A 26226-nucleotide genomic window follows, 5' to 3' on the forward strand; every position below is an offset into this window, starting at 1 on the left:
TGTGTCTTCATTTTGACCTCATGCATTCTTTTTTTTTAAAGATTTTTTTTTTTTATTTATTTATTTGAGAGAGAGAATGAGAGAGAGAGAGCAGGAGAGGGGGGAGGGTCAGAGGGAGAAGCAGACTCCCCGCAGAGCAGGGAGCCCGATGCGGGACTCGATCCTGGGACTCCAGGATCATGACCTGAGCCGAAGGCAGTCGCTTAACCAACTGAGCCACCCAGGCGCCCTGACCTCATGCATTCTTGAATGTTAGTTTGATGAGGCACAGAATTCTTGGTTCTAAATAATTTTTCTCATACCTCTGAAGATATTGCTCCTCTGCCCACTATTGCTAATGAGGAACATTAGGTGTATATTCTCTTTGAAAGGTCTGAAGATCTTTCTCTTTATCCTTGGGTCTCTGCAGTTACCTTGATAACCGGTATGCCCTTTCATCTGAAGAGTCATGCTTTTCTTTAACTGAGGGATTTTTCTTCTATTATTCCTTTGATTATTTTTTCCACTTTAGTGCCCCAGTTCTTTAATTCTTTTTGAATCTCCTTAAGTAAACCCCTGTGTCCCTTATTCCCCTATTTTCCCACTGTTTTTATATTTTGTGTCATATTATTCACTCTTATATGCATTTTTTAATCCTTCCGAATTTATTTCTTTAATCACATTTTTCATTTCTAAGAAATCTTTTTCATCCTCTGGTCTAATTGCAGTTTTGTTTTTGTGGATGCAACATCACATAAAGCCACTGTGAATATATTAAATATTTTTAAAGGGGTGCCTGGGTGGCTCAGTCATTAAGCATCTGCCTTCAGCTCGGGTCATGATCCCAGGGTCCTGGGAACGAGCCTGGCGTCAGGCTCCCTGCTCAGCGGGAAGCCTGCTTCTCCCTCTCCCACTCCCCCTGCTTGTACTCCCTCGCTGTCTCTGTGTCAAATAAATAAATAAAATCTTTAAAAAAAAAATTCTTTGAATTATCTATTTGCTCTGGGGTCAATTTTACTTTTTTTATCTGATTCTTCTCTTTAACGCTTATCTAAATACTTGAGGATCCTGGGCTATCCATTCATACTTCTAAGTGAAGAACTAGATTCATTAGTAGTATATAAGTAGCATGAGCTTCTTCTGCAGTTGTGTCTGTTTCTCCACTGTCCCCTCTTTGAATGGGAGGTCTAATGAAGTGTATATGTGAGTTACGGAGTCTGTATGTGGTTGATCGCAGGCATCACTTTAGGACGTGTTGACATAGAAGAACATGTAGGGTTTTGATTCCTTTCCTTCCAGTTATCAGAAGTATGAGAAATTTACTCTTGGGATGGAGAAATTTAATGTATTTTCTTCCACTGCAGACCTACTCTTCCTTTTCTCCTTCTTCATACCTGTTGTAGAGATCTGTAGTTAACTCAGGTTCTGCTCTGCTTCTCTCTCAAGCACCTATACCTACAGTACGAGTTCTCAAGTAGGCAGTTTACTTTCTTTAGAAAATTATCTAGCTTAAGCTTAGAATCAAAATTCTGCTACCTTTTGCTCACTGTAAGATGAAGACTGCCCTTGCTGTTTCAAATGCAAAATTTTAAATAATTTACCCCTGAAGATGATCCAGGACTCCTTTCTGCTTCTTATTATATACTCTCTCAGCTACTCTCATCTTCCCAGGAGTTTTCTCTTCCACATATTTTAAGCTGTGGTTTCTTCTGTTCTCATCAATCTGATCTTTGCTTTATATCTTCTATGAATTTCTGACAATGGTTTATTTATGTCCGGTTTTTGTTTTGGACCACTGCTTTGTATTTTTTTTAATAGATCGTTTCTGAAATTAAGAAATTTGGGATAGCAAGAGAGATAGAGACATGAATTCATTCTAGTACCCTGATCCAATTTCCAGAGGAATCTTTCTAAAATGTGAGTTTAGACTAAAATGTGTGAGTTTGTTTTTCCACTGTTCCCTCTCCTGAGCTGTATCAATCTCCTATATAAAAGATTTCCTTAGCTCCAGCACACAGTTCTAGGTCTTTGGCTTGACACGATGGATCCTTAACTTGGCTTTTGTTCATGGTATCTCAGACAAGAAAGCATTTCCCTTTTATCTGCCTGGTATCATTACCTGTGTTTACCTGACAAGATATTATGAATCCCTGTTTACGTGTTCTGATTCCTCACTAAATTGTTAAATCAAGAGCAAAGACCTTAACAGTCCCTGACTCCCCAACACTCAAAGAACCTATCACATAACAGCTGTTCGTTTTATAAATGAGAATTCAGGCACTGAAATCCTACAGAATCTGAGAGCCAGACCTCAAACCAATAAGCCATAAGTAACAGAATTTTAGTGCTAGAAGGAATCTTAAAGATCATGTTTTTTAAATGAACAAATCATTAGGACCAACAACTCTGAAAACTTCCCTGCACTACCAGGCAGAATAAATCACTCTATCAAATATGACCCCCATCACACATTATTCATACCTCTCTTGCAGCCCTCATTCCTCTAGTCTGCTGTTAATTTTTTTCCTCAAGGACTAAGATAGTGCATATTCATTTTTGTTTCACCAACACCTGGGTACAAAGAAGGTGCTAAGTAAGTATTTATAGTATGAATCAATAAATGAATGCTTAGGAATATGGAATTTTGTACTGGTTTCTACTACTAATTTATTCAAGGGTAGAGAGCAAGTCACTTAATTTCTGAATCTCAGTTTCTTAATCTGTGTTATGGGAATAACAATCCCATCCAATTATTTCACAAATCAAGTAGGATGATCTGTACGAAAGCAATATGGAAAATAATGATATGCTACCACAATGCAAACCACAATCCCCCAAGTAAAACTAGTAAGGAAATATAGAATACTGAACCACAGGGGAAAATGTTATGAATTAGGGGATAAAATGTCCTTGATAGCCTGAGTGGTTTTAACTGTAGATACTAAACCAGGTTTTTACCAAGCAGGTGTTATCCTCTCTGCCATATGGCATAAGCCCCAGGGCTCCTCCTCCTCATGAACGAACAACATAGCTATGGCTTTACTGTAGTCTCCTTTATAACACCTCTCTGACATCATCTTTCTCAGTTCCCTGCCAGAGTGAAAAGTATCCTGGACTGGGACTCAGAGGACCCTAGTTAATCTGGTTCTGCCACCATCACTAATTATGAGTCTTCAAGAAAGTCTGTTTTCTACCTGTGAAATGGGAATGGATAATGCTTTCTTCACAAGGTAACTGTGAGGACTAACCATACTAACCATAAATAGTTATTAGCATGGTGCCTGGCATACACTGACACCTCAATAAATGATAGCTGTCACTCCTGTAAAAGCATAAACACATTGAGCCACAAAGCACAGCTCAGCTTTGTTTAGACTCCTTCTTCAATAATTTACTGTTCAGTAATGGGGAGAAACTCCCAAAGATCAGAACACTTACAAATTCTTTTCCCTCCTTTAATTACATCTCTTTCATTTGATGAAAGAATGAACCAGGGGAAAACAATGTAGACTGGGAACCAGATACCTATTGCCATTAACCCATCTCTATTTCAGTGTTATTATCCCTAAAACAAGGATAATAACCCATCTCATTAAACTCCTGTGAGGATTAAAAGACATAGCGAATAAGAAAGGACTCAGTATGTTACAAAGGCCCTGGACATGTGAACATTTTTTATGATTGATAGGATGTAAATGACTCAAAGTAAACCAATCCCTATGGCTGGAAGCATGGATTAAAGTATTCTGATGGTGACTCAGTATTGTGTTAGAACTTACCATTCCCCTGTTTAAAATTCTTTAATAGCTTCTCATTACCTTTAAGGTAAGGATAAAACTTCTACATGATCTGACCTGCCACCATTCCTCCTCATCACCCACCTCTCGTCCATTCACACTTCACATTCCAATCATAACAAGCTACTTGCAGTTCCCTATAAAAGCATACCTTGTGAACCTCCTTGTCTTTGCACATGCTATTTATTTTCTCTTTGTCTCGAATATCCTCATTTCTCCTTAATTCTTGCCCTAGATAACAAACTCCTCAACTCAGACTCTACCATCAAGAAGTTTTCTCTTATACATCCAACCTTTTATTCAGTAAATGGTTATCTGCCAGATGCCATGGATACAGCAATTAACAAGTCAGACATAGCCCCTGGCTTCATGAAGTTTTAGCACACTCTACTGTAACCGCCTGTGCCTTCATGTTGCTCATAAGACTGGGAGACTCTTAGGAGTTGGGACAATGTCTGATTCATTTCTATATTGTCATTTCTCCATACAGGACCTGGCATAGAGTGGGGGTTCTGTAAAAATTTAATAAATCAATATGACAAAACCACATTTGTACAAGAGAAAGCATCAGGTGTAAAGAAAGAATTGCAGTATTCTCTTATACATATCAGAACTTACTATTTAAAAGACCCTTTCAAACACCAACATCTCATTTTATCTGCTCTGAAAAAGGGAATTTGTAAGTTGAGAGGGCAGAGACCTTTGCGGTTATCTAGCTTTTTAAATTTTAATTCCAGTACAGGTAACATACAGTGTTCTATTAGTTCTAAGTGTACAATATAGTGATGGAGCCAACGCTATGCATTACACAGTGCTCATCACAAGTGCCCTCCTTAATCCCCATCCCCTATTTCACCCATCCTCCACCCACCTCCCCTCTGGTAACCATCAGTTTGTTCTCTATAGTTAAGAGAACTTGGTTTCTCTCTTTTTTTCCTTTGCTCATTTGTTTTGTTTCTTAAATGCCACACGCAAGTGAAATCATATGGTATTTGTCTTTGTCTGACTTATTTCACTTAGCATGATACTTTCTAGCACCACCCATGTTGTGGCAAGTGGCAAGATTTTATTCTTTTTTATAGCTGAATAATATTCCATTATATATAAATATAGAACATATATTTAAAAAAATATAAACACACACACACACACCCCACTTCTTTATCAATTCATCTATCAATGGACCCTTGGGCGGCTTCCATAATTTGGCTATTGTAAATAATGCTGCTATAAACATAGGGGTGCATATATCCTTTTGAATTCATGTTTTTGTATTCTTTGGGTAAATACCCAGCAGTGGAATTACTGGATCGTAGGGTAGTTCTATTTTTAAAGTTTTGAGGATGGGGTAATCTAGCTTTACTTTCCAGTCAATTCATCAGTGATTCCTATACTACGCCTTCAAGTGACAGGGCATTCACTACAGTGTCATAGAACAGAATGAATGACCTTAAATGAACAGAATCTACTCCCTTCAACAACTAGTCCTAATTCTGGTTTTGTAGACCCTACCAACAAAAAAGAGGGAATTCTCTTCTAAATTCGGGTATTTGAAGACATGTCCAGGAAAGGGAAAGTGTATCATCCTATTTTATTGATAAAAAAACTAAAGTTCAGAAAAGCAAATTGGCTTGCCCAAGGTTCAAAGCTACAAATGAAAACCTGAGTCTAGATGTCAGTTCTGGTTCCAAGATTAGGATATCTGGAACACTAAAAAATTAAATCCAGAAGGGATACCTACTGTTTATTAAGTCCAATTCCTTTACTGTATAGATAAGAACTATGAGGGCCGGCGGGTGGGGGGCATGAAGTAACCAAGATGAGTGTCTCCCAGTCCAGGCTCTGCATCTACCACACTGTCCTGATCCCTAACTACCAGGCCTGCCTGTATCAGAATAAAGAAAATAAAGACTTACCAAAGTGTTAGAAGAATTATAATCCTCAGCTGATTTATCTGCAAAGGGAAAAAGACATGGGACTCAGTCAGTAAATAATTACAATTAATCCATTCTTTTTTTTTTTTTTTTTCAATTAATCCATTCTTGAGAGCTAAGGAAGCCTATCCAGTCAAGCACTTGCCAGGCTCAAAGAATAATAGTAATATTACTGGTACTATGGGCCTGACACCACACTAAAGCACATTATACACATTACCTCCTTTAATCCTCACTACAGCTCTGAATACTATTATTATGTCTACTTTTATAGATTTGGAAACTGAGGTTCAGAAAAGTAATTTGCCCAGGGTACACACAGGTTAAACAGGGGTCAACATTTGAATCCTAGTCTAATCCTAAATACTATGATAGAACTGTATCCACATCATCAACTATATCATCATCAGGTCTCAATGGTCAAGGAAATTTCTTCTCCCCAAGAGAAAGGGAAAGAATTCATGTCGTGAGCTATCCATGACAAATCATGACCAGCTTGTGGCTTCAGCTTTTAAAAAAGGATCCACGTCTATTTCCTACAGGGAAAGAAAATTTGAGGTTTAGGAAAAGACAAGCATTAATCATGTCAAGTCTAATTTAAGGCAGGGTCTTATTTCTAAGAATAGATTCAAACTTCCTCAATGAGGCAATTATCACATTTCATTGATTTTGAAATATAAATTTTTTCACATTAACATCTCTGAAAGAGAGATGTGTCCTACAATCAAAGGCATTTCATGGTTTAATTGGCAACTTTTTCTTCTTTAGTGGTATATAAAATAATGGTGCAGCTTACAATTAATGATATATTTAATAAAATATGAAACACAGACTCAATGGAGATCTTAGCAAGAAAATAAGTTTAAAAGCCAAATACCATGTTTGGTTTTACACTTTAATTTTACAGACCTAAGAAGAAGCTGACTTCAACACCAATGGAATTGAGGAGGAGAAATGTATTCTACCAAATCCAACATATTCCTCACCAAGAACCAAGTCCAGAGAATGTCCAAGATCCCAATTCCATCATATAAGAAAGTGTCAGGTACAGCTTCTTTGATCCTATGACAAATCATGAACCCACAAGCTGTGACAATGTATTCTTTAAAAAAACCCTGAATCACCAACTGTACCCTGGAGAAATTAATTCAGGATATCCTTTAAACATAATTCCATCACATATCAGTCGATTCACCCTGAGTAAGTCACTCAGTTTCTCTAAGCCTAATTAATTTCTCCAAGTCTGTGAAATGGGGATAATAGTCCTTGCTATACCAACCCCCAACGCTGTCATGAGGATCAATGAGATAATTCATGTGCAAGCATACAAACTGAGGTAGTATTCTCAGAATCAATAGTATGAGAAGAAGGGAAACAGGAAAAGGAGAGAGATGGCATGAAAAATAAACTGTGCCAGGGGTGCCTGGGTGGCTCAGTCGGTTAAGCGTCTGCCTTCGGCTCAGGTCCTGATACCAGGATCCTGCAACTGAGCCCCGTGTCAGATGACTCCCTGCTCAGAGGGAAGTCTGCTTCTCCCTCTCCCTCTGTTTCCCTCTCCCTCTGCCTCCCTCTCCTTCTGCCTGCCGCTCCCCTTGCTTGTGCACACTCTTGCTCTCTGTCAAATAAATAACATCTTTTTAAAAAATAAATTAAATAAAAATAAATTGTGCCAAATATACAATTTTGCCTAGAATTAGCCCTGGACTTCAACTTCTAAAAAACTAAAAATTCTGCACTTGCGTGTGCACACACACACATATACACATGTGCACAGCTTTATACACACAGAAGGAGATGTATAAACACACATCTATACATTCTCCACATATACTCTAATCTCCTGACTAGAAAACTCTCCCACCCAACACCCCTCAACCCCAATTCCTCCTTGGAATGACCCAGTGTCTCAATGGGAGAAGTGAGGCAGAGCCAGAGGGGCCAGGCGTGAGGAAGGAAATACTGCTGGGAACATGCATGACCCTCTCCTGGGTACCACCATAGCAGCATGGGCTAAGCTGCAGTTTGTCATTCTCACCATCTGTGCCCTTTGATACAAGCCAGATACTTGCTGGGTAAAGCATCCTTCAAAATTAGCTAGTTCATCCTGGTTCTCACCTTCTCCAACAATATTGCTCTTTGAAAGAGACAGCATGAATACTGGAAAGAGCACCAGACTTGGAGTTAAGAGACCAGCTCTGCCACCAATTAAGCCATATTAGAAAGGCCTTTTTTGGCTTTAGTGTTTGTAAAACAAGGGGGAATAGGAGCAGTATATACTGAGGATATGTCTTGCTCTAACATTCTAAGATGCCACTATAAAAGGCAAGTTTCTAGAAATGTAGGCCTTCTGATTACTTATCTTGGAAAAGAAAAATCTCCCTGCTATGGAAGGAGGTGCTCCAAATAGAGTTACTAGAAGCAAGTAGTAAACTCAAAAGGTGCTGGTCTGGGAATTAGGAGACATGGATTCTAATCCCAATTCTGCCATTAAAAGCAGTCTGAAAAACATAGCCCATTACAGAGAGGGTACATCTAAAGTACATTTATTATTAGTGGCCTGTTTTACATTTGACTGATAAAAATTAATTCCTTGAGGAAAAACTTAGGCTTACCTACTTAAAAGATACACATCAAATGTGTTATTAAATAACTTAATGATATTAAAATTAAAAATGATAATGATAGCTACATTTCCATGATGCTGTTTTACAACCTATAAAGAACTTTCATATCAATGAGCTCATTTATTCTTCACTACAATCTCTTGAGACAGGAATTACTATTCCCATTTTGAGGCTCAATATATATGTGTCATGCTACTTTTTAAAAATGTGCAGTTTCAGAGCAAAGACCCATCACTTTGGCTCTCAAATTCCAAAATCCCACCTTAAAGTACCATCCCCACTCTTTCCAATACTTTTCTTCCCTTACCCCACACCAACAGGCATGTGGAGCTTTTCCACCCAGACTAAAACCCCCCTTTTTTTTCCTAGACTGCTCTGAATTCAATCCCCATACCTGTAAAGCTCATGTACTTCTGGCTGTTGGAGGTCTTCTTTGAGTTATAAAATTCCAATACATCCAGAACAGCCTGTGGGTTTTTCTTCTGCTCTGACTTAGTGATATTTGATGTCTGAAGCAGGCGAGCCCATTGCTCTGGCATCCCCTATAAGAGAGACATACAACGTTATCAGGAAGGCATAGTCAAAGGAGATCCTGAAGGAGAAACTCTGATACCTGCTGGCAGTTAAAGACAGGTTTAGTCATTCTTTCTCTCTATACCCTCAGAGCTCTATACAAGCCTTTTTTATAGTACCTATCTCATTATATTAGTCATTTCTTGAGGTGTTTGCTCTTTCACTAAGCTATTCCTCCTTCAGAACAGGAACCATGTATGATTTGTCTTTATATTATCAGTGTCCCGTGCAAAGCCTACTGCCAAGGAGCCACTTAACAGAGGTCTAGTTAAGGAATGCAGATCCAAAGCCTTCTCTGGTACAGTTTTGGAGGTGAAGAAAATGTCCCTCTCATGAATGTAAGAAGATAGTAATGAGGGTCTCAGGCTAAGACAGAGGCATCAGGAATACCAAGGGGAAAAAAATGAATCTAACAGTGCATAGTCAGAGCTCTCAAAGACCAAAGCCCTTTCTGTGACCCAGGACTTACTGTAAACTCCCCTGTGACAGCATCAAAACCAACATGAATTGTATGCTCAAAATCTGAAGGAAGAGAAATCTCTGGCCGTTCCTTCTCCTTCTTTTTATTTGCTGCAAGAGAAACAGGGAAAAGGAAATCAAAAACAAGGACATTACATTTTTTGGCTTATTGAACTCCTCATTGAGCTGTGGGTTGAGCTTTTGGCTAAGCCCTAGCACCTAAGGCTAAGGACCGTCTACTTCACAGAAGTATTGACAAGCCAAATGCCAGACTTAGATTGGAATAAGTGCTCAAAGCATGATTAAAGAACTTAAATCTTTTGTTGAATTAAAGTAAGGGAGGGAAAGAAAGAATATTCCTCAGAGTTTAAAGTCCTGGCTCTACCACTAATGAGCCATTTGATCTAGTGTGAGTCACTTCCTTTTTCTGAACCCTGGTTTCCCCATCTATAAAAAAGAGAAGGCTCGGGTGGGTAAATGGTCTCTAAAGATCCTTCCAGCTCTGACACAGCCTACATTATATGAGTTTCTATGACCTACATCCTACTGGTTTGGTATTTGATTATGGACTGCTTTATGGTTCTCTAAATTTAGAGAATTTTAGATCTGGATGTTATTTTAATAATATAAATCACTAATATTTTGTCAGATGCTTGCCAGACAATGGTTCTAGTTCTATACATGTATGAATTCACTTTGCCTCATGGCAGCCCTATCAGTTAGATACTATCTTCCTTATTTTGCAGGTAAAAAACTGAAGCATAGAGATTAAGTTATTTGTTCAAGATCACGTGGTTAGTAACTGGCAGCATCCAGACACAAACCCAGGCAGTCTGGCCCAGAGCCTGAGCTCAAAGCCACTATGCTACACTGCTCCCCAGGCTAGGACCTTAAAGGATCATTCAGACCAAATACTTGTAATCATCTCTCTCCCATCAAGGGTCTTGAGTAAAATAGATGTTCACTAAGGTCCTGCTTCCCAGCAGAAAAAGTTTCATTTAAGGAATTGTAGTGCTAAAGTAAAGTACTTTTTTTTTTTTAAAGATTTTATTTATTTGAGAGAGAGAGAATGAGAGAGAGAGAGCACATGAGAGGGGGGAGGGTTAGAGGGAGAAGCAGACTCCCTGCCAAGCAGGGAGCCCGATTTGGGACTCAATCCAGGGACTCCAGGATCATGACCTGAGCCCAAGGCAGTCGCTTAACCATAAAGTAAAGTACCCTTGTCAGGGGTTCAATTATGTCCCCCAAAATTCATATGTCCTAACTCCAAGTAGCTCAGAATGTGACCTTATTTGGAAATAGGGTCATTGCAGATATAATTAGTTATGATTAGGTTGTACTGGAGCAGGGTGCACCCCTAATCCAGTTAAGACTGGTGTCCTTATAAAAATAAGAAATTTGGAGACAGATGCACACAAGGAGAATACCATATGAAGATGAAGAAAGATGTCAGAGTGATGCTTCTTCAAGTCTAGAAACACCAAAGATCGCCAGCAAACCACCAGAAGCTAAGGAAGAGACATGGAACAGATTTCATCCGTCATAAGAAAACAACCCTGCAGACCACTTCATCTTGGAATTTTAGCCTCCAGAACTGAAACAATAAATTTCTGTTGTTTAAGCTGCCTAGCTTGTGGTATTTAGTTAAAGAAGCTCTATAAATATAACCCTCTTCCAGCTTAAAGGAGTTTCAAGGTCTTGGTATCAAGCTAGACCTCAGCAGGCATCTGCAAATGCAATCCCACTGAAACAGGCTTAAATACCTTCCAAGGCTCAGCCAGATAATCTTCCTTCCTAAATGGGGACCTACAGAGCCCAGATTTTAAACATCTGTAGAAACCCTCCTTATTTCTCCACCCAAGGCTCCTCCCCTCCTTCAATGTTCTAGGGAGGAGGCCATCTGGTCTAAACTCCCAGGGAACTCCTACACACACCTGGGGGAAGTGGGGTCAGAGGCTAACTGCAAAAGCTACTATTTATTGAGCTCTTACCATGTGCCAGCATGCGCTATAAATTTTATATGTATCATGTCACCAAATACTCATACAACCCTGCAAAACAAATATTAACATCTGCATTTTATAGGTAAGGAAACATAAGTATTTCTTTTTAATAATTTGCTTGATCATTCCCAAGTTTCAGTGACAAGTCTAACCTAAAAGTATTAGACATTGGCCATCTAGGCTCACAGGCCTGAAAGGCAAGACCACAATATCCTCTCTTTAAGGCAAGTCATCAAGGAAAGCCCAGGAGCCCTAAGTCTCTGGTCTTCCCCAATAAATGGTGCTGGGAAGACTGGACAGCTACGTTCTTTCATAAAAGAATGAAACTGGACCACTTCTAACACCATACACAAAAATAAACTCAAAATGGATTAGACCTAAATGTAAGAGCTGAAACTACAAAAATCCTAGAAGAGAGCACAGGCAGCAATTTCTCTGACACTGGCTGTAGAAGGTTTTCCAACATTTTCCCTTGTCTCCTAAGAAAGGGAAACAAAAGCAAAAATAAACTATCGGGATTACATCAAAATAAAAAGCTTTTGTACAGCAAAGAAAACCATCAACAAAAAGGTAACCTACTGAATAGGAGAAGATATTTGCAAATGATATATCCAATAAGACGTTAACATCTAAAACATACAAAGAACTTATACAACTCAACACCAAAAATAACCAATCTGATTAACAAATGGGCAGAGGATGCAAATAGTCATTTTCCCAAAGAAGACATCCAGATGGCCAAAAGACATATGAAAAAATACTCAACATCACTAATCATTAGGGAAATGCAAATCAAAACCACAATGAGATATCACCTCATACCTATCAGAATGGCTAAAATAAAAAACACAAGAAATAACAAGTGTTGGGGGGATGTGGAGGAAAAGGAAACCTCGTACACTGTTGGTGGGAATGTAAATTGGTACAGCAATGTGGAAAACAGTAAAGAAGTTCCTTAAAAAGTTAATAGAATTATCATATGATCCAGTAATCCCACTACTGGGTATTTACCTAAAGAAAACAAAAACACTAATTTGCATAGATACATGCACCCCTATATTTATTAGCATTATTTACAACAGCCAAGATATGGAAGGAGCCTAACTGTCCATTGATAGACAAATAGATAAGGAAGACGTGGGTGTTTACATACACACACACACACACACACACACACACACACACACAGAGGAATACTTGAAGCCATAAAAAAGGGATGAGATAGTACCATTTGCGACAACACGGATGGATTAGAGGATATTATGCTAAGTGAAATAAGTCAGTCTGGAAAAGACAGATACCATATGATTCCACTCATATGTGGAATCTAAAAAAAAATGAATACGGGCGCCTGGGTGGCTCAGTTGGTTAAGCGACTGCCTTCAGCTCAGGTCATGATCCCAGGGTCCTGGGATCGAGTCCCACATCGGGCTCCCTGCTCTGCGGGAAGCCTGCTTATCCCTCTCCCACTCCCCCTGCTTGTGTTCCCTCTCTCGCTGTGTCTCTCTCTGTCAAATAAATAAAATCTTTAAAAAAAAAAAAAATGAATACACAAACAAACAAAAAGCAGAATCAAACCTATAATTAAAAAAAGAACAAACTGATGGTTGCCCGTCAGGGGGGGTGGGGATGAGTAATATGGGTGAAGGGGAGTGGGAGATCCAGGCTTCTGGTTACCGAATGAATAAGTCACAGCGTAAGGAATACAGTCAGTGGTATTGTAACAGCGCCACACAGTGACAGATGGTAGCTATACTTGTGGTGAACACAGCATAACGTATAAACTTGTTGAATCACTATGTTGTACACCTGAAACTAAAGTAATGTGTGTCAACTATGCTCCAATAAAAATAAAATTCTTTTCAAGTACAGGCTGTGGACTAAAAGAGACCCCAAAATCCACAGTTATGGCCCCAATGTTCAAGAAGAGCTGGACTGCATATAAATGATCCACTTGTACTGCCTTTCCCAGTTGACTTGTCTGAGCCTCACTACGAGACTGAATATTCCTATAGGGCAAAGAGAGTACCAGATACCTTACAGCACTTTATAACAGATTTACATTTCATAATAATCACCTTCATTTGTATCATGCTCTAATGCTTACAAAGCACTCTCACATATATTACTTCACTAGAGCCTCAAAACAACTGTGTGATGAGCAGGGCAGTGGTTATGCTGCCCATTTGAGAGAAGAAGAAACAGGGGTTCCAAGAAGTTAAATAACCTGCACAAGGTCACAGAGCAAGTTAGAAGCAGATCTGCAACCAGAACTGAGGTCTTCAGACTCCCAGCCCCAAGGCCTTCCTATTCTGTGGTTCTGCCTCTTGTGGACTACTGCTGCTCATGATTATGTGATTTCTCCTCTTTCTCCCCATCTCTCTTCCATTCAGTTCACAGGTTACTAATGGTTTCCTATTCTATATAGTGATCAAATTTATCCACTTCTCCATTTTCATTACCACCACCCTATTTCAGGCATTGTTATCTCTGGCCTTGGATCATTCTAACAGTAACTTGTCACCTGCATTCTGCTCCCCTCCAATGCAGACAGCAGCCAGGGTGATCTATAACCTTCCTATTCAAAGCAGCATCAGCACAACTTGGGAGACCATTAGAAATGTAGGATCTCAAGCTCCAACCCAGACCTACTGAATTAGAGTCTGAATTTTAATGAGATCCCAAATGATTCATATGCATATAAAAGTTTGAGAATCAAGAGAATGAGAAGACAAACCACAAGCAAAAATATTTGCAAAAGATATATCTGATAAAGGATTATTATCCAAAATATATGAAGAATTCTTAAAACTCAACAATAAGAAGATAAACAATCTGATTAATAAAATGTACCACCCTGGTACAAGATGTTAACAGTGGGGAAGGTTGTACGTATGTGGGGGCAGGAGGTATACGGGTATACAAGGTGTACCGTGTACCTTCCACTCGATTTTGCTGTGAACCTAAAACTGCTCTAATTTTTTTTAAGTTTCTGAAGCTCTCTTCTACAAACTTGTACCTCCTCCTAATCTCCTGCTACTTCTGTTTCATACACTCTCTACCAGCTACACGGAACCAGTTATGTCACCAAACATAACGAGCTCTTTTACACCTCTTCACACCCTTTGCTTATGAATCCTGCCCTGCCCTTTCCCTTCCCTTGCTACCTCAGCCTTTAATTTACCCTTTTCAGGGGTCAGCTTAAAGGTCAGCTCTTCTCTGAAGTCCTCCTTGATCTCGAGGTTGGGCAGTCCTTCACCCTCTCCTCTGTTCCCACAGCATCATTATAGTAATTGCCTATTTTATGGGTTTACCTTCCAACCAGACTGAATCCCAAGTGCAGGGGCCACGTCCAATTCATCATGGATCCCCAACAGCTAGCACACACCTGGCACAAAACAGCGAATGAAGAAAGGAACAAATGACCAAATACCTAACTCGACCTGGCAAGGGTCTAAGGAATCTGTCAAAGACAGGCAAATTCCCTCCAGGACAGGAATAAATGTTTCATTTTTACAAGGTGTGACCTGACTTTTCACAATCCTTGTCACCCAGCTACCTCAGTCCTGTTTGAAAACCCTGCTCTGTGGGAGCTCAGCACACTGGCCAAAAGAAATTCGGAAGTCCTAATGCCTCCACAGACCCAGGATAATCCTGATGAAAGGCAGCAAAATGGGGGGTGGGGTGGGAGAGGAGGAGAGAAGAAGCAAGAAGGTCTAGAGTCCAGGCCAATTTTGCCCCTATACACCCATATAGCCCAGGTTCTTGGCTTTCTCATCTAAACAATGGAGAGAATGGACTAGAAAATTATAAGGACCCTTCCAGTTCCTACATTCCTTGAGTCTATGATAACAGAAAGATGAATACTCTCAAAGCTCTGTAGCTAGATTCTTCCTGACATGGCACCCCACAGTTTTTAATAGATACTCCATTCACATCATCTCATATAATCACCACAGTCCTGAGAGGCACCACAAATCCTATTTGTAGATTAGGAAATTGAAGCACAGACTTGCCTATAGTTATTGAAGTGACTGAAATTCAAAAGGTGTGGCTTCAAAGCCAAGGCCCTTTACATTCTACTGTTTTGCCTCCCATAAGAATTTCAAGTTAAGTCAAGAAAACATACTTTAGTAAAATAAGGAAAGGAAATAACATTGAATAAGAACTTACCATGTATAAGATACATAACATATATTATTTTCCTTAATTCTTAAAATCCTAGGAGATAGATTATTACTACTGTCATTTTACAGATGAGGAAACTAAAAAAACAAAAAACCATTAAATAATTTGCTCAAGCTCACATAGCTAGTAAGAGCTGAGATCTGAACTCAGGTCTGATTCCAAAGTTTCCTTCCTCAGTGTCTTACTGAGAACTATTTGCTTACATGCAAACTGCTAAGGTTTAAGTTATTTATGCACTTGGCAATTTCCCTTCCAGAAGCAGCTGCTTTTAGAAAGGGAAGGCCAAGAGTTTACCAGGGCCCAAATTAAGCACTCATTTATGACATAAGTCCATCTGTCTTATTCATAGCTAGAATGCATGGGACATGGTACAGGACTTTGGAATTGCTTACTATTTCTAAATTTCTTCTGATCTAGTCACTTAAAAGATTGTAGGGAAGAACAAATATGTTATTTTTATGTTTTATTTAGATTTCTGTTTTATACTTATGTATCTTCTATTTTTATATATTATTTCTAATTTATGTTATTAATATACTATATAATATACCATCATAGGCATGGAATGTCAATACAAAAGAAACTCCAGTAATGGAGACACAGAAAAAGAGTGGCTCAGAGGATGAGCAGTCTATAGAAAAGAGCATCAAGGAAATTAAATCAATTACCACATGAACATACAGAGTAATGCTAAAGTTGGCTTCCACAGGTTTACTCTTTGCCCCATAACCTTTGCATATACCTCCCATATTACCACCTCCAAGTTTTTGCTCACTTTTTCTTCTCCTTGCTTTAGAATGCTCTTCCTCCCAGTCTCCCTGTCAAACTCTTAGTCATCTTTTAAAGACTGCTCTAGGTCCCACTTCTCTTCCTGACCTTTCCTCCCTCTGTTAATTCCCAAGACACTGAGTCTGCCATACCACCATGCATTTAGTCACTTCCTGTCTTGTATGATTCCTTGCTATTTTAAAGACTTACCTCTTTACTTAAAATGTAAGCTTCTAGAGGACCATAATCATGGCTTGTAATTATGATTGTTCAACTTCCAAATCTTCCATTGAGGACCCAACACAGAATAAGTTATTCAAGAACACACCAAAAATATTAAGAAGTAACCTTAGAGACTGTTATCCTACTCCCTGAAGAGGCCTTGAGAAGTAAATTGACTCGACCTGCATCACAGAGCACATGGAGGTAAGACTCAGTTCACCTGATCAAATCTTTTATCCTTTGTGATATCCCCTGATGCCTACCGACTGATTTGAATGGAAGGAACTACTGACTGAAATAACAGTTTAACACAGACCAGAAATGGACTATAAGAAGAGGAAAGGCTTGGCTGAAGTGAAAGAGGAGAGAAGTACAAGGGTGGGGGGAAAAAAACCTAGCTGACAGGATTTATCCCAAGTGCTGTGCAATTTAGGCTGAGTACTCACTGGCTGGGGATCACCAGCAGGAAACAGGATACCTGAGGCAGGAAAGCAGGATGGAACTGGAGAAGTCAAGGAGTCACAGAGCCATCACTCACCTCCCTCACATGTGTATAGCCCTTCACAAAGCCTTTTCACATTCACTGCCTCATTGGTTCCTTAAAACAACTCCAAGAACTAGACAGCATGGATCATCCCCATTTCACAGCTGAGAAGACTGAAGTCAGGGAATTAAAAGAAATCTGTTCTGGACTAGGAGAGGAAGATGGATCCAGTATTCTCTTTGCCATTAATCCACTTTATGGCCGTGCAAAAGTTACCTTCTTCTTCTGAGTTCAAGTCTTCAATCTGTAAAGTAGGTCACTGACCCATGTTCAGGTACAGATAAAAGGAGGTAAAAAAATCACCTTTCTGGAGAAGATAATACCTAAAAGAACTCATGAAAGATAAACAGGAGTGGGTCAGGCAGACACAGAGAAGGACATTCCAGAGGGAAACAGAATAAACAAAGGCCCAGAAAACAGTGATCTTTGTCCCAGCTTTCCACCTGCCCAGCAAGTCAACCAAATTTAATAAACTCTTATTAGAGATGTACTCCAAGCTTGGGACTGAGAGGAGATACAATGGAGAAAATAAAGCAAATTCAGGATACTGGTAGGCCCATATCTCAAGGCCACAAACATCAGGCTGCCTGGGACAACTGCTGCTGCTAGCAAATTTTTTTATGGTGACTAGCAAGTATGAGTCTAGAGGAATCTGATGAAAACCTATGTCTGCACAAAAACTTGTAAGTGAATGTCCATAGCATCACAGCAACATTAATCAAAAGACTCAAAAAGCAAATGTCCCTCAACTGATGGACAGATGAATAAAATAAATAAAAATACGGTATATCCATACAACAAAATATTATTCAGCTGTAAAAAGAAATGAAGCCCTGATCCATGCTACAACATGGATGAACCTTAAAAACATTATGCTGAATGCAAGAAGCCAGTCCCAAAAGGCCACATATTATATGATTCCATTTATATAAAATGTCCAGAAAAGTCAAATCCACAGACAGAAGTAGGTAAGTGGTTGCCAGGGACTGGGAGAAGAAGGAAATACGGTGAAATACAGGGTTTCTTTTTAGGGCGGTGAAAATGTACTGGAATTAGAGCACGGTGATGGCTGTACAATCTTATCACTATACTAAAAACCACTGAACTGTACACTTTGAGATGGTGAACTGTATGTGAATTATATCTCAATTTTTTCAACCAAGTAATTTACCATATTAAAATAAAGGAGAAAATGTATATAATTCAATTAATGCAGAAAAAGCATTTGTTAAAATTTTATATCCAATTGTGATTAAAACCTCTTAGCAAACTAGGATTACAAGGGAATTTACTTAATCTAATAAAAGCTAATTACCAAAAAACACTAGAGCCAACATCATACTTAATGGTTGAAATGTTGACAGTTTATCCTCTGAGATTACAAATAAGATAAGGATGTCACTTCTATTTATCATAATCCTGAAGGTATTAACCAGTGAAACTAGGAAAGAAAAAGCAGCACAGGGAGAAGGATTAGAAAGGAAGAAACAAAACTATCACAATTTACAGATAATATGATTATGTATACAAACACAGAAAAATTCAAATAGGAGAAAAATCTTCATAACTGAGGACAGGTAAAGATTCCAAAAATAGAACAGAAAGCATTGGAAAGGAAATAGTAAATTTGACTATATTAAATTCTGTCAAAGATACCATTAAGTCTATAAATGAAGATACCTGCAATATATATAACTGGCAAAAAGCTTATATCTAGATAAGAACTTCTGTAAATCAATAAAAAAAATTTTCTTACATGAGCAAAAGACTTGACCAGGCACTTCACAAAAAAGTACACCCAGATGGTCAATTAACACGAAAAGCTGCTCAACCTCATTAAAGACGGACAATACTAAGTGGTGACCAAAAATTGAAGTAAGTGCAACTCTTATGCATTGTTGGTGGGAATATATATTGAACAACTATGTGTTCGAACTTTGAATTTTTGGTATTATCAACCAAAGTTTAACACAAGTATCTGCATGATCCAGCTATTTCGCTATGTATAGGTACCCAATAGAAATGTGTGAACACATGTATAAAGACATGCACTAGAAGGGTCAGAAAATATTACTCATAACAGTCTATCTCTGAAACACCTTATGTTCATCAATAGTAGAGTGGAAAATATTCCTAGTAGAGAATATTATACAGCAATGAAAACAAGCTAAGCTATATGTAAAAATACAGATAAATCTTATAAACAATGTTAATCAAACAAGGGCAAAGAAAAGAATATATGCTGTTTGATTGGATGTATAGCAAGTTAAAAAGCAGACAAACTCATTTATGAGTTAATCTTTGGGAAGGAGAGAGATGTTAGTGCCTGGAAGGGAAAATGTAGGGAGCTTCTAGGGAACTAGCTATATCCTTTTTTTTTTGGTCATGTTAGTGGCCACATAGGTGCAGTCAATACGTAACTGAACCATACACTTCTGAAATGTGCATTTTTCAATATGAAGGTGTAAAAGTGCAGTGGAGGAACCTACAAGAACCTTGGTTCATGAGCCACATATGACTTTACAGAGTATTTATCCAATTTTTTCCATTTGAAAGATGAGAAAGCCCAGAGAAGTTCAGGGAGTAGTTCAAGGCCACGCAACAAATACATGAGAACACTGCAATAGGAACAAACCCCAAACAGATTATTTTATAATGTTATTTCCTTAGAAAATCTTGAACACATAGTTGGGTGCCAAACCCAACTCCTAACATCATATGTACATCAATGCTTCCACCCCTGTTGACAACTATGTAAATGAATTAGAGAACACAGAGGAAGAGAAAGAGGGAAAGAAAGGGAAAAGGAAGAGGATTAGAGTAAGAAAGAAATGAAGAGTATCTAAGAGATTTGGAGTTTTAAGAGGCTTACCCTTTCGGCCTCAGTTTCAAATATATTATTTGTCCAGAAATCCAGGCCCATATCCAGAGCTTAGAATCCTGCTTCTGACAGATATTACACAGAACTCTTGGGAACTTCTTGGGAAATCTGTTCTTGGGTCTGTTTAGTCTCAGTGCACAAAATAACTTAATCTGCACTTCCCATTAGCCGTATCTAAACCAAAGGAAATACAAGCCTATATGTAGGAAGAGAAAGGTAGTTTACCCCAGAATCATTCTTTAATTCTATCTTCGAGGAACCCTGTCAAGAGCTGCTCTTTTGTAAATCTCGTTAACAACTCTTAAGTGTTAATCACAGATTCCAAAAGAAAGCCACAACTGCAAGCTACAATAGCCACCAAAATTTCTACCAACTCTTAACAAGGCTGCAGTTTGCATAACATTTTTCACATCTTTAGTCTTATAATCCTTTCAGCAATTCTATGAGATAAATATTACTGTGTATCCATACTACAGATAAGAGAATTGAAGCCAAGAAAGGTAAAGCAACTTAACCAAAGGTCACAAAGTCAGGGATGGGCAATGGTGATAACTTCAAGTGCTTGAACTCCAACATGGCTTCTTTTGTATGTACTGTGCCTTCCCCATATTGCAGACTACATGAATATGCCAGTGAGTGATAGAATGGATGTCATTAAAAGCAAATTTGTTTTAAAGTATGTTAAAAGAAACAACCAAATCAATTCTACTAAAGGCATCAGTCTGAACATCTCTCGGATAGGAGCCCTCAAACACTATATGGTGTCTGAGGATTTAGAAGAGTGAGAGGGTACAGTCCAGAAGTCAAGAGACAATGATTCAAATTCAGACTCCATGCACTACAACTATGCAGCATGTGACCTTGGGCAAGTTGCTGACCTGCTAAACCTAAGAGTATCAGTGTTGTACAGTGGAATTAGAGCTTCAGTCCCCACTCGGCCCCTCCCTAACTAGATGACCTTGGGGAAGTTAGTTAATCACTGTGAACCTCAGTTTACTGTCTAATAAGTGAAATATTTATCTACCTGAAAGGGCTGGTATATTTCACAAACATCAAAGTTCCTAATATACTGTGTGGTAATTAATAGGCATTCAACAAATAGTAGCTGGGTTATTGTTGTTACTATTTTATGGTTATTACTATTGTGTAATTACTATTTGTTATTATTACTACTATTTTTATTATTGTTATTAATTTGAGGACCAACTAAGGTAAAGAAAATGTACACATTTTATAAGCTAAAAGCTTTACAAACATGAGTTATCATTAATATAAGAAAGTTTCAGAGTAAGATTTCCCAACCCATTCACTAAGAGAAACTATGAGAAGAAAGAAGAAAGAATCATTCTGACGTCATGTAACTAGAGATCACAAGCTTGAAGAAACAAAGTGGAAAAAGAAGCCTACAACCTCACCCACCCTAACTTTAACCCTATCTTTGGCCTAGTCCATTTGGCTTTCTGATAGCATGGGAAATGAGGCTGACACTGCCAAATCCTATGGGCAGTACAGCCATCCATGTTTCAGCACAAATCACTGGCCTTACTTATTTTTTTAAAAGATTTATTTTTAAAAAGTACCTCTCATTGGTTCAGCCGAGCTAATCTGAGCCCAAGGCAGTAAAACACTCCAAACTTGGGAGAGATAAACACTGACGTAGTCCAGTTTTAAAATTAACTTGCTAAACTCTTCCCAAGCCTGGAGAATTCCACTTTGGTTGTGAAAATTCAGCCAGAAAAAGATTCCAAACTAAATGCTGTGGGACTTATTAGAATAAACCAAAGGCTCCAGATCCTAACCTCAGGTACCAGGCTTTCCCACATAAAATTCTGCAACCCATTGCCACATATTACAGGCCCTCAGCTACAGCTTCTTCGATTTATTTATGCATTCCTCCAGGCACACACTGAAGCTGTGCTGGAGGTCAGCATTAGGTAATGCCCACAGACATCCTAACCATTGCCAGCTCAAATCTCAACCACTACCGGAGGCCACAAAGACTCTTCTTTCTCATTTCCCAAATCTCTTTAGAGACCTAAAACTACCCCTTCGGTAATTTTGGCTCCCAAAGTCTGGGTAGGACCTAGGCATCTGTTATTTTTTAAAAGCACCATGAGTGAGTCAGATGTGTAATCTGGGTTGAGAACAACTAACAGAGATAGTAGGTTTTGCTGTAACAGATACTTCAGGAAGACTTAGTTCCACACTCATCCCTGCCACTTTCCAGCTGTGAGATCTCGAGCAATTTAACTTTCTCTAAATCTCAGCCTCCTCAACTAAAAATGACTTGTGGGCATCAGATTAAAACAAGAAGTTAGTTTCCCATTAAAAAAAAAACAAAAAACAAAAAACCAACCTCGTATTTGTAGTGTTTTACAGTTTAGAAAATGGTTTTGTATCCACTATGTCAAGTGGCAAAAGCCTATTGATAGGGGTGACGGGAATTACAATTATTCCCACTTTACAGATGAGGATACTGAGATTAAAATAAATTGCTAAAAGGAAAAGAAATCACAGAATAAATGTCAGAGATAGGACTCAATCTTGGTTCTCTAAGTCCAGTTCTAGACCATTTCTAGGCCAAATACTTTAGTAAGGGCATACCACTTCAAAGACTGCCAACACTGTTTTGTATCCTGCTAAGACTAAGTGAGGCACAAGGCAAAGGTCAACAAATGCTTACCGGTTGAAAGATAATATCAATAAGCATAAAATTAAGCAGAACAAAGGCTCTAAACAAAAGGAAAAAAACTTCACTTATTTCATTTTCATATATGCATTAATTATAGCCATCTTAAAGCAAACAGGAGAAACGTATGTGCTCATGGCATGCAAAGAAAATCTATAACTAAGGGATGAAAGAGAGGTTACTAAAACTCTACACTTTCTACATCTATACTTTGAATTCACAAAGAAACTGCTTTGATCTTGAGCTATGAGATTTATTTTCAGAAAAGATTTGGCCTAGGATCACTCAGTGAAGGGTGTCTAAGAACCTCTGGGTCTACATACAGCTTTATCACTAATTAAAGTACTTTGCAATGGCCTAGTTTTTTTTCACTAGGTATACAACCCAATCTGACTTCATCTTTATAATATCATTTATATAATTATAGGATTTCAAAACTAAAAGAGACCTTATACATCTACTGATTTCACTAGTTTTTTAGATGAAGGCACTTAAGTCTACAGAGAAATAACTGACCCAAACTGGACAGCCAATTTATGAGAGAACTAAGACTACAACCCAGATATTCAGACCCCCACCTCCCCGTTCAGTACATAAGATCATCCCTTTAGTTCTCAATAATGTCTAAGGGTTATGCTTCCATCTGCTGTTTTAGACAGGATATAATTCACATACTGTACAATTCATCCATATAGTACACAATTCAGTGACTTTTTATATATATTCACAGAGCTGGGCAACCATCCCCACAATCAATTTTAGAACATTTTCCGTTTCCTTTTTTCAAGGTTTTCTTTCTTCTTTTTATTTTTTTTATTATGTTCAGTTAGCCAACATATAGGACATCATAAGTTTGTTTTGTTTTGTTTTTTTTAAAGATTTTATTTATTTTTTAGAGAGCAAGTGAGAGAGAAACAGCATGAGAGGGGAGAGGGTCAGAGGGAGAAGCAGGCTCCCCGCTGAGCCAGGAGCCCGATGTGGGACTCGATCCCAGGACCCTGGGATCATGACCTGAGCCGAAGGCAGACGCTTAACCATCTGAGCCACCCAGGTGCCCCCATCATAAGTTTTTGTTGTAGTGTTCAATGATTCATTAGTTGCATATAACACCCAGTGCTCATCCCAACACATGCCCTCCTTAATACCCATCACCCTGTTACCCCATCCTCCCAACCCCCTCCCTTCTGTAACCCCCAATTTGGTTCCCAGAGTCCAGAGTCTCTCACGGTTTATCTCTCTCTCTGATTTCTTCCCATTCAGTTTTCTCTCCCTTCCCCTGTGGTCCTCATATTTTCATCACCCCATAAAGAAACTCCATACCCCCTAACCCCATCTACCTCCTCCCACAGCCCTAGGCAACCATGCATCTGCTTTTTGCCTATGGATTTGCCTGGATATTTCATATAAATGGAATCATATAATATGTGGCCCTTTGTGACTGACTTCTTCACTAACCCAGTGTTTGCAAGGTTCACCCATGTTGCAGCATGGATCAGAACTTCATTTCTTTTTATTACCAAATAATATTTCTTTGTATGGATATGCCACATTTTACTTACCCATTCATCAGTTGATGGATATCTGGGTAATTTCTACTTTTTGGCTATTATGAATAATGCTGCTATAAACATTCATGTGCAAGTATTATGTGGACATATGTTTCTATTTCTAGGTCACATGGTAACTCTATGCTTAATCTTTTGAGAAACTGCCAGACTTCTCTAAGTGGTTGTACCATTTTACCTTCCCACCAGCAGTGTATGAGGGTTCCAATTTCTCCACATCCTTGTCAACATTTTTTATTATCTTTTTATTACAGCCATCCTAGTGGGTGTGAAGTGACATCTCACTGTGCTTTTGATTTGCAGTTCCCTGATAGCTAATGATTTTGAGCATCTTTTCATGTGTTTATTGGCCATTTGTATATTTTCTTTGGAGAAATGTCTATTCTGATCTTTTACCCATTTTTTTTTTAAGATTTTATTTATTTATTTGAGAGAGAGAATGAGATAGAGAGATCATGAGGGTCAGAGGGAGAAGCAGACTCCCTGCTGAGCAGGGAGCCCGATGTGGGACTCGATCCCAGGACTCCAGGATCATGACCTGAGCTGAAGGCAGTCGCTTAACCAACTGAGCCACCCAGGCGCCCCTACCCATTTTTTTAATTGAGTAATTGAGTTGTCTTTTTATTGTTGAGTTATAATAGCTCTTTATATATTTGTGATACAAGTCCTTATCAGATATATGATTTAAGAAAATTTTCTCCAATTCTGTGGATTATCTTTTTACTTTCTTGGTGGTGTCCTTTGAAGTACAAAAGTTTTTAATTTTGATGCTATCTACGAAGCAGGACTCTTCTTATCTTCCTAGTCAGCAAGAACAATTCCAACTTTTTAATTTCAAGAGTTCTCTTTACTACATGTAGAAACTTGGGCTGAAGACCTACTTACTTACAGAGATTAAAAATTATGGTTGATAAAGCACAATGTTAAAAATAAGCACACACCTAAACTGAGGGATAAACAAAGTGGCTACATACATGGGAGAAGATTCTAGGGCAGAGTAACACCACCTAGATCATAGCCCCTGTATCTAGGAAGTTGGCAGCTACTACGTAAATGAGTTAGCCAAAAAATGAAAACTAAGCAACTTACCCATATCTCTTCCAACTAGACCCCAAAAGAGCTCACTATGAAGGTGGAACAGGGGATAGGGTAAGCACACACAAAGATAAAGCCCAAAATAATAAAAATGCTCAATAGTTCTCATTTCAGTTATTCAACAATCATTTCCTATATGTAATATCACTGCCTATTAGACATCTGTGTCAAGACATCTCAAATGCAAAGTGTCTAAAATTATCTTTTCACCTCAAATGCAATGTGTTTAAAATCTTTCCTGTTCTCTTCAACTACCAACCCTCCTGACTTGTTCCTCTTTCTGTGTTCCTTATTTGGTTAATGATACATCATCTACCATCTTACACTGATCTATAACTATGCAGTTATATTTTTCTGCAATATAGGATATTTTCCACAATTCACCATTGTGCTTGTTATATCTGGCCTACTATTTCAGAATCCTAATTCTGATTTTATCATATAGTCTACTAGTTATGCCTCCCAGCTTCAATAAAGAAGTAAAGAGAAAGCACATTAAAATGAAGTACCTTCTGTGTGGAAGGTACTTAATTAGGAAATTTGCATGTAATTTTCACACAACAACCCTGTGAAATATTATCCCAATTTTAGAGATATGAAAATCCCAATCTTTCCTAGAGATAGGAAACTATAAGTCAAAGGAGCTAACTGACATATCTAAGGTCAGAGAGCTGGTAAGTGATGAATCCAGGATTTGAACCAGGCCCATCTAAATCAGAAGCTCATGATAACTATTTATAAACAGAAAGCCAATTTCATCAACACGCCACAAGAAAAGGCCCTGCAAGCATGACTGAGAATTTTACCTCATATCAAGAGCCACTTAAATAAATATTTGGGTAGTCAAACAAAAATCATTTATCAATGTGGACACCCAAACCTCTATTTCACTATCTTGTCCATAG

General features: G+C 38.5%; 1 protein-coding gene across 6 annotated transcripts in view; it reads right to left on the reverse strand.

Moving 5' to 3' along the window:
- Window positions 1-26226, reverse strand: part of PAK1 (p21 (RAC1) activated kinase 1) — a 140755-nt gene that overhangs the window by 38933 nt on the left and 75596 nt on the right. For all 6 annotated transcript variants that reach the window (XM_081798899.1, XM_031034738.2, XM_031034735.2 and 3 more), the window contains 3 exons: window positions 9377-9477; window positions 8729-8876; window positions 5693-5730 (listed from right to left, as the gene is read on the reverse strand). In XM_081798899.1, coding sequence (XP_081655025.1) covers window positions 5693-5730; window positions 8729-8876; window positions 9377-9477 — 287 coding nt within the window. The remainder of the gene's footprint in view (window positions 1-5692; window positions 5731-8728; window positions 8877-9376; window positions 9478-26226) is intronic.

This window comes from Leptonychotes weddellii, chromosome 11, assembly GCF_054177405.1.
Source record: "Leptonychotes weddellii isolate Sample4059 chromosome 11, ASM5417740v2, whole genome shotgun sequence".
Taxonomy (NCBI): domain Eukaryota; kingdom Metazoa; phylum Chordata; class Mammalia; order Carnivora; family Phocidae; genus Leptonychotes; species Leptonychotes weddellii.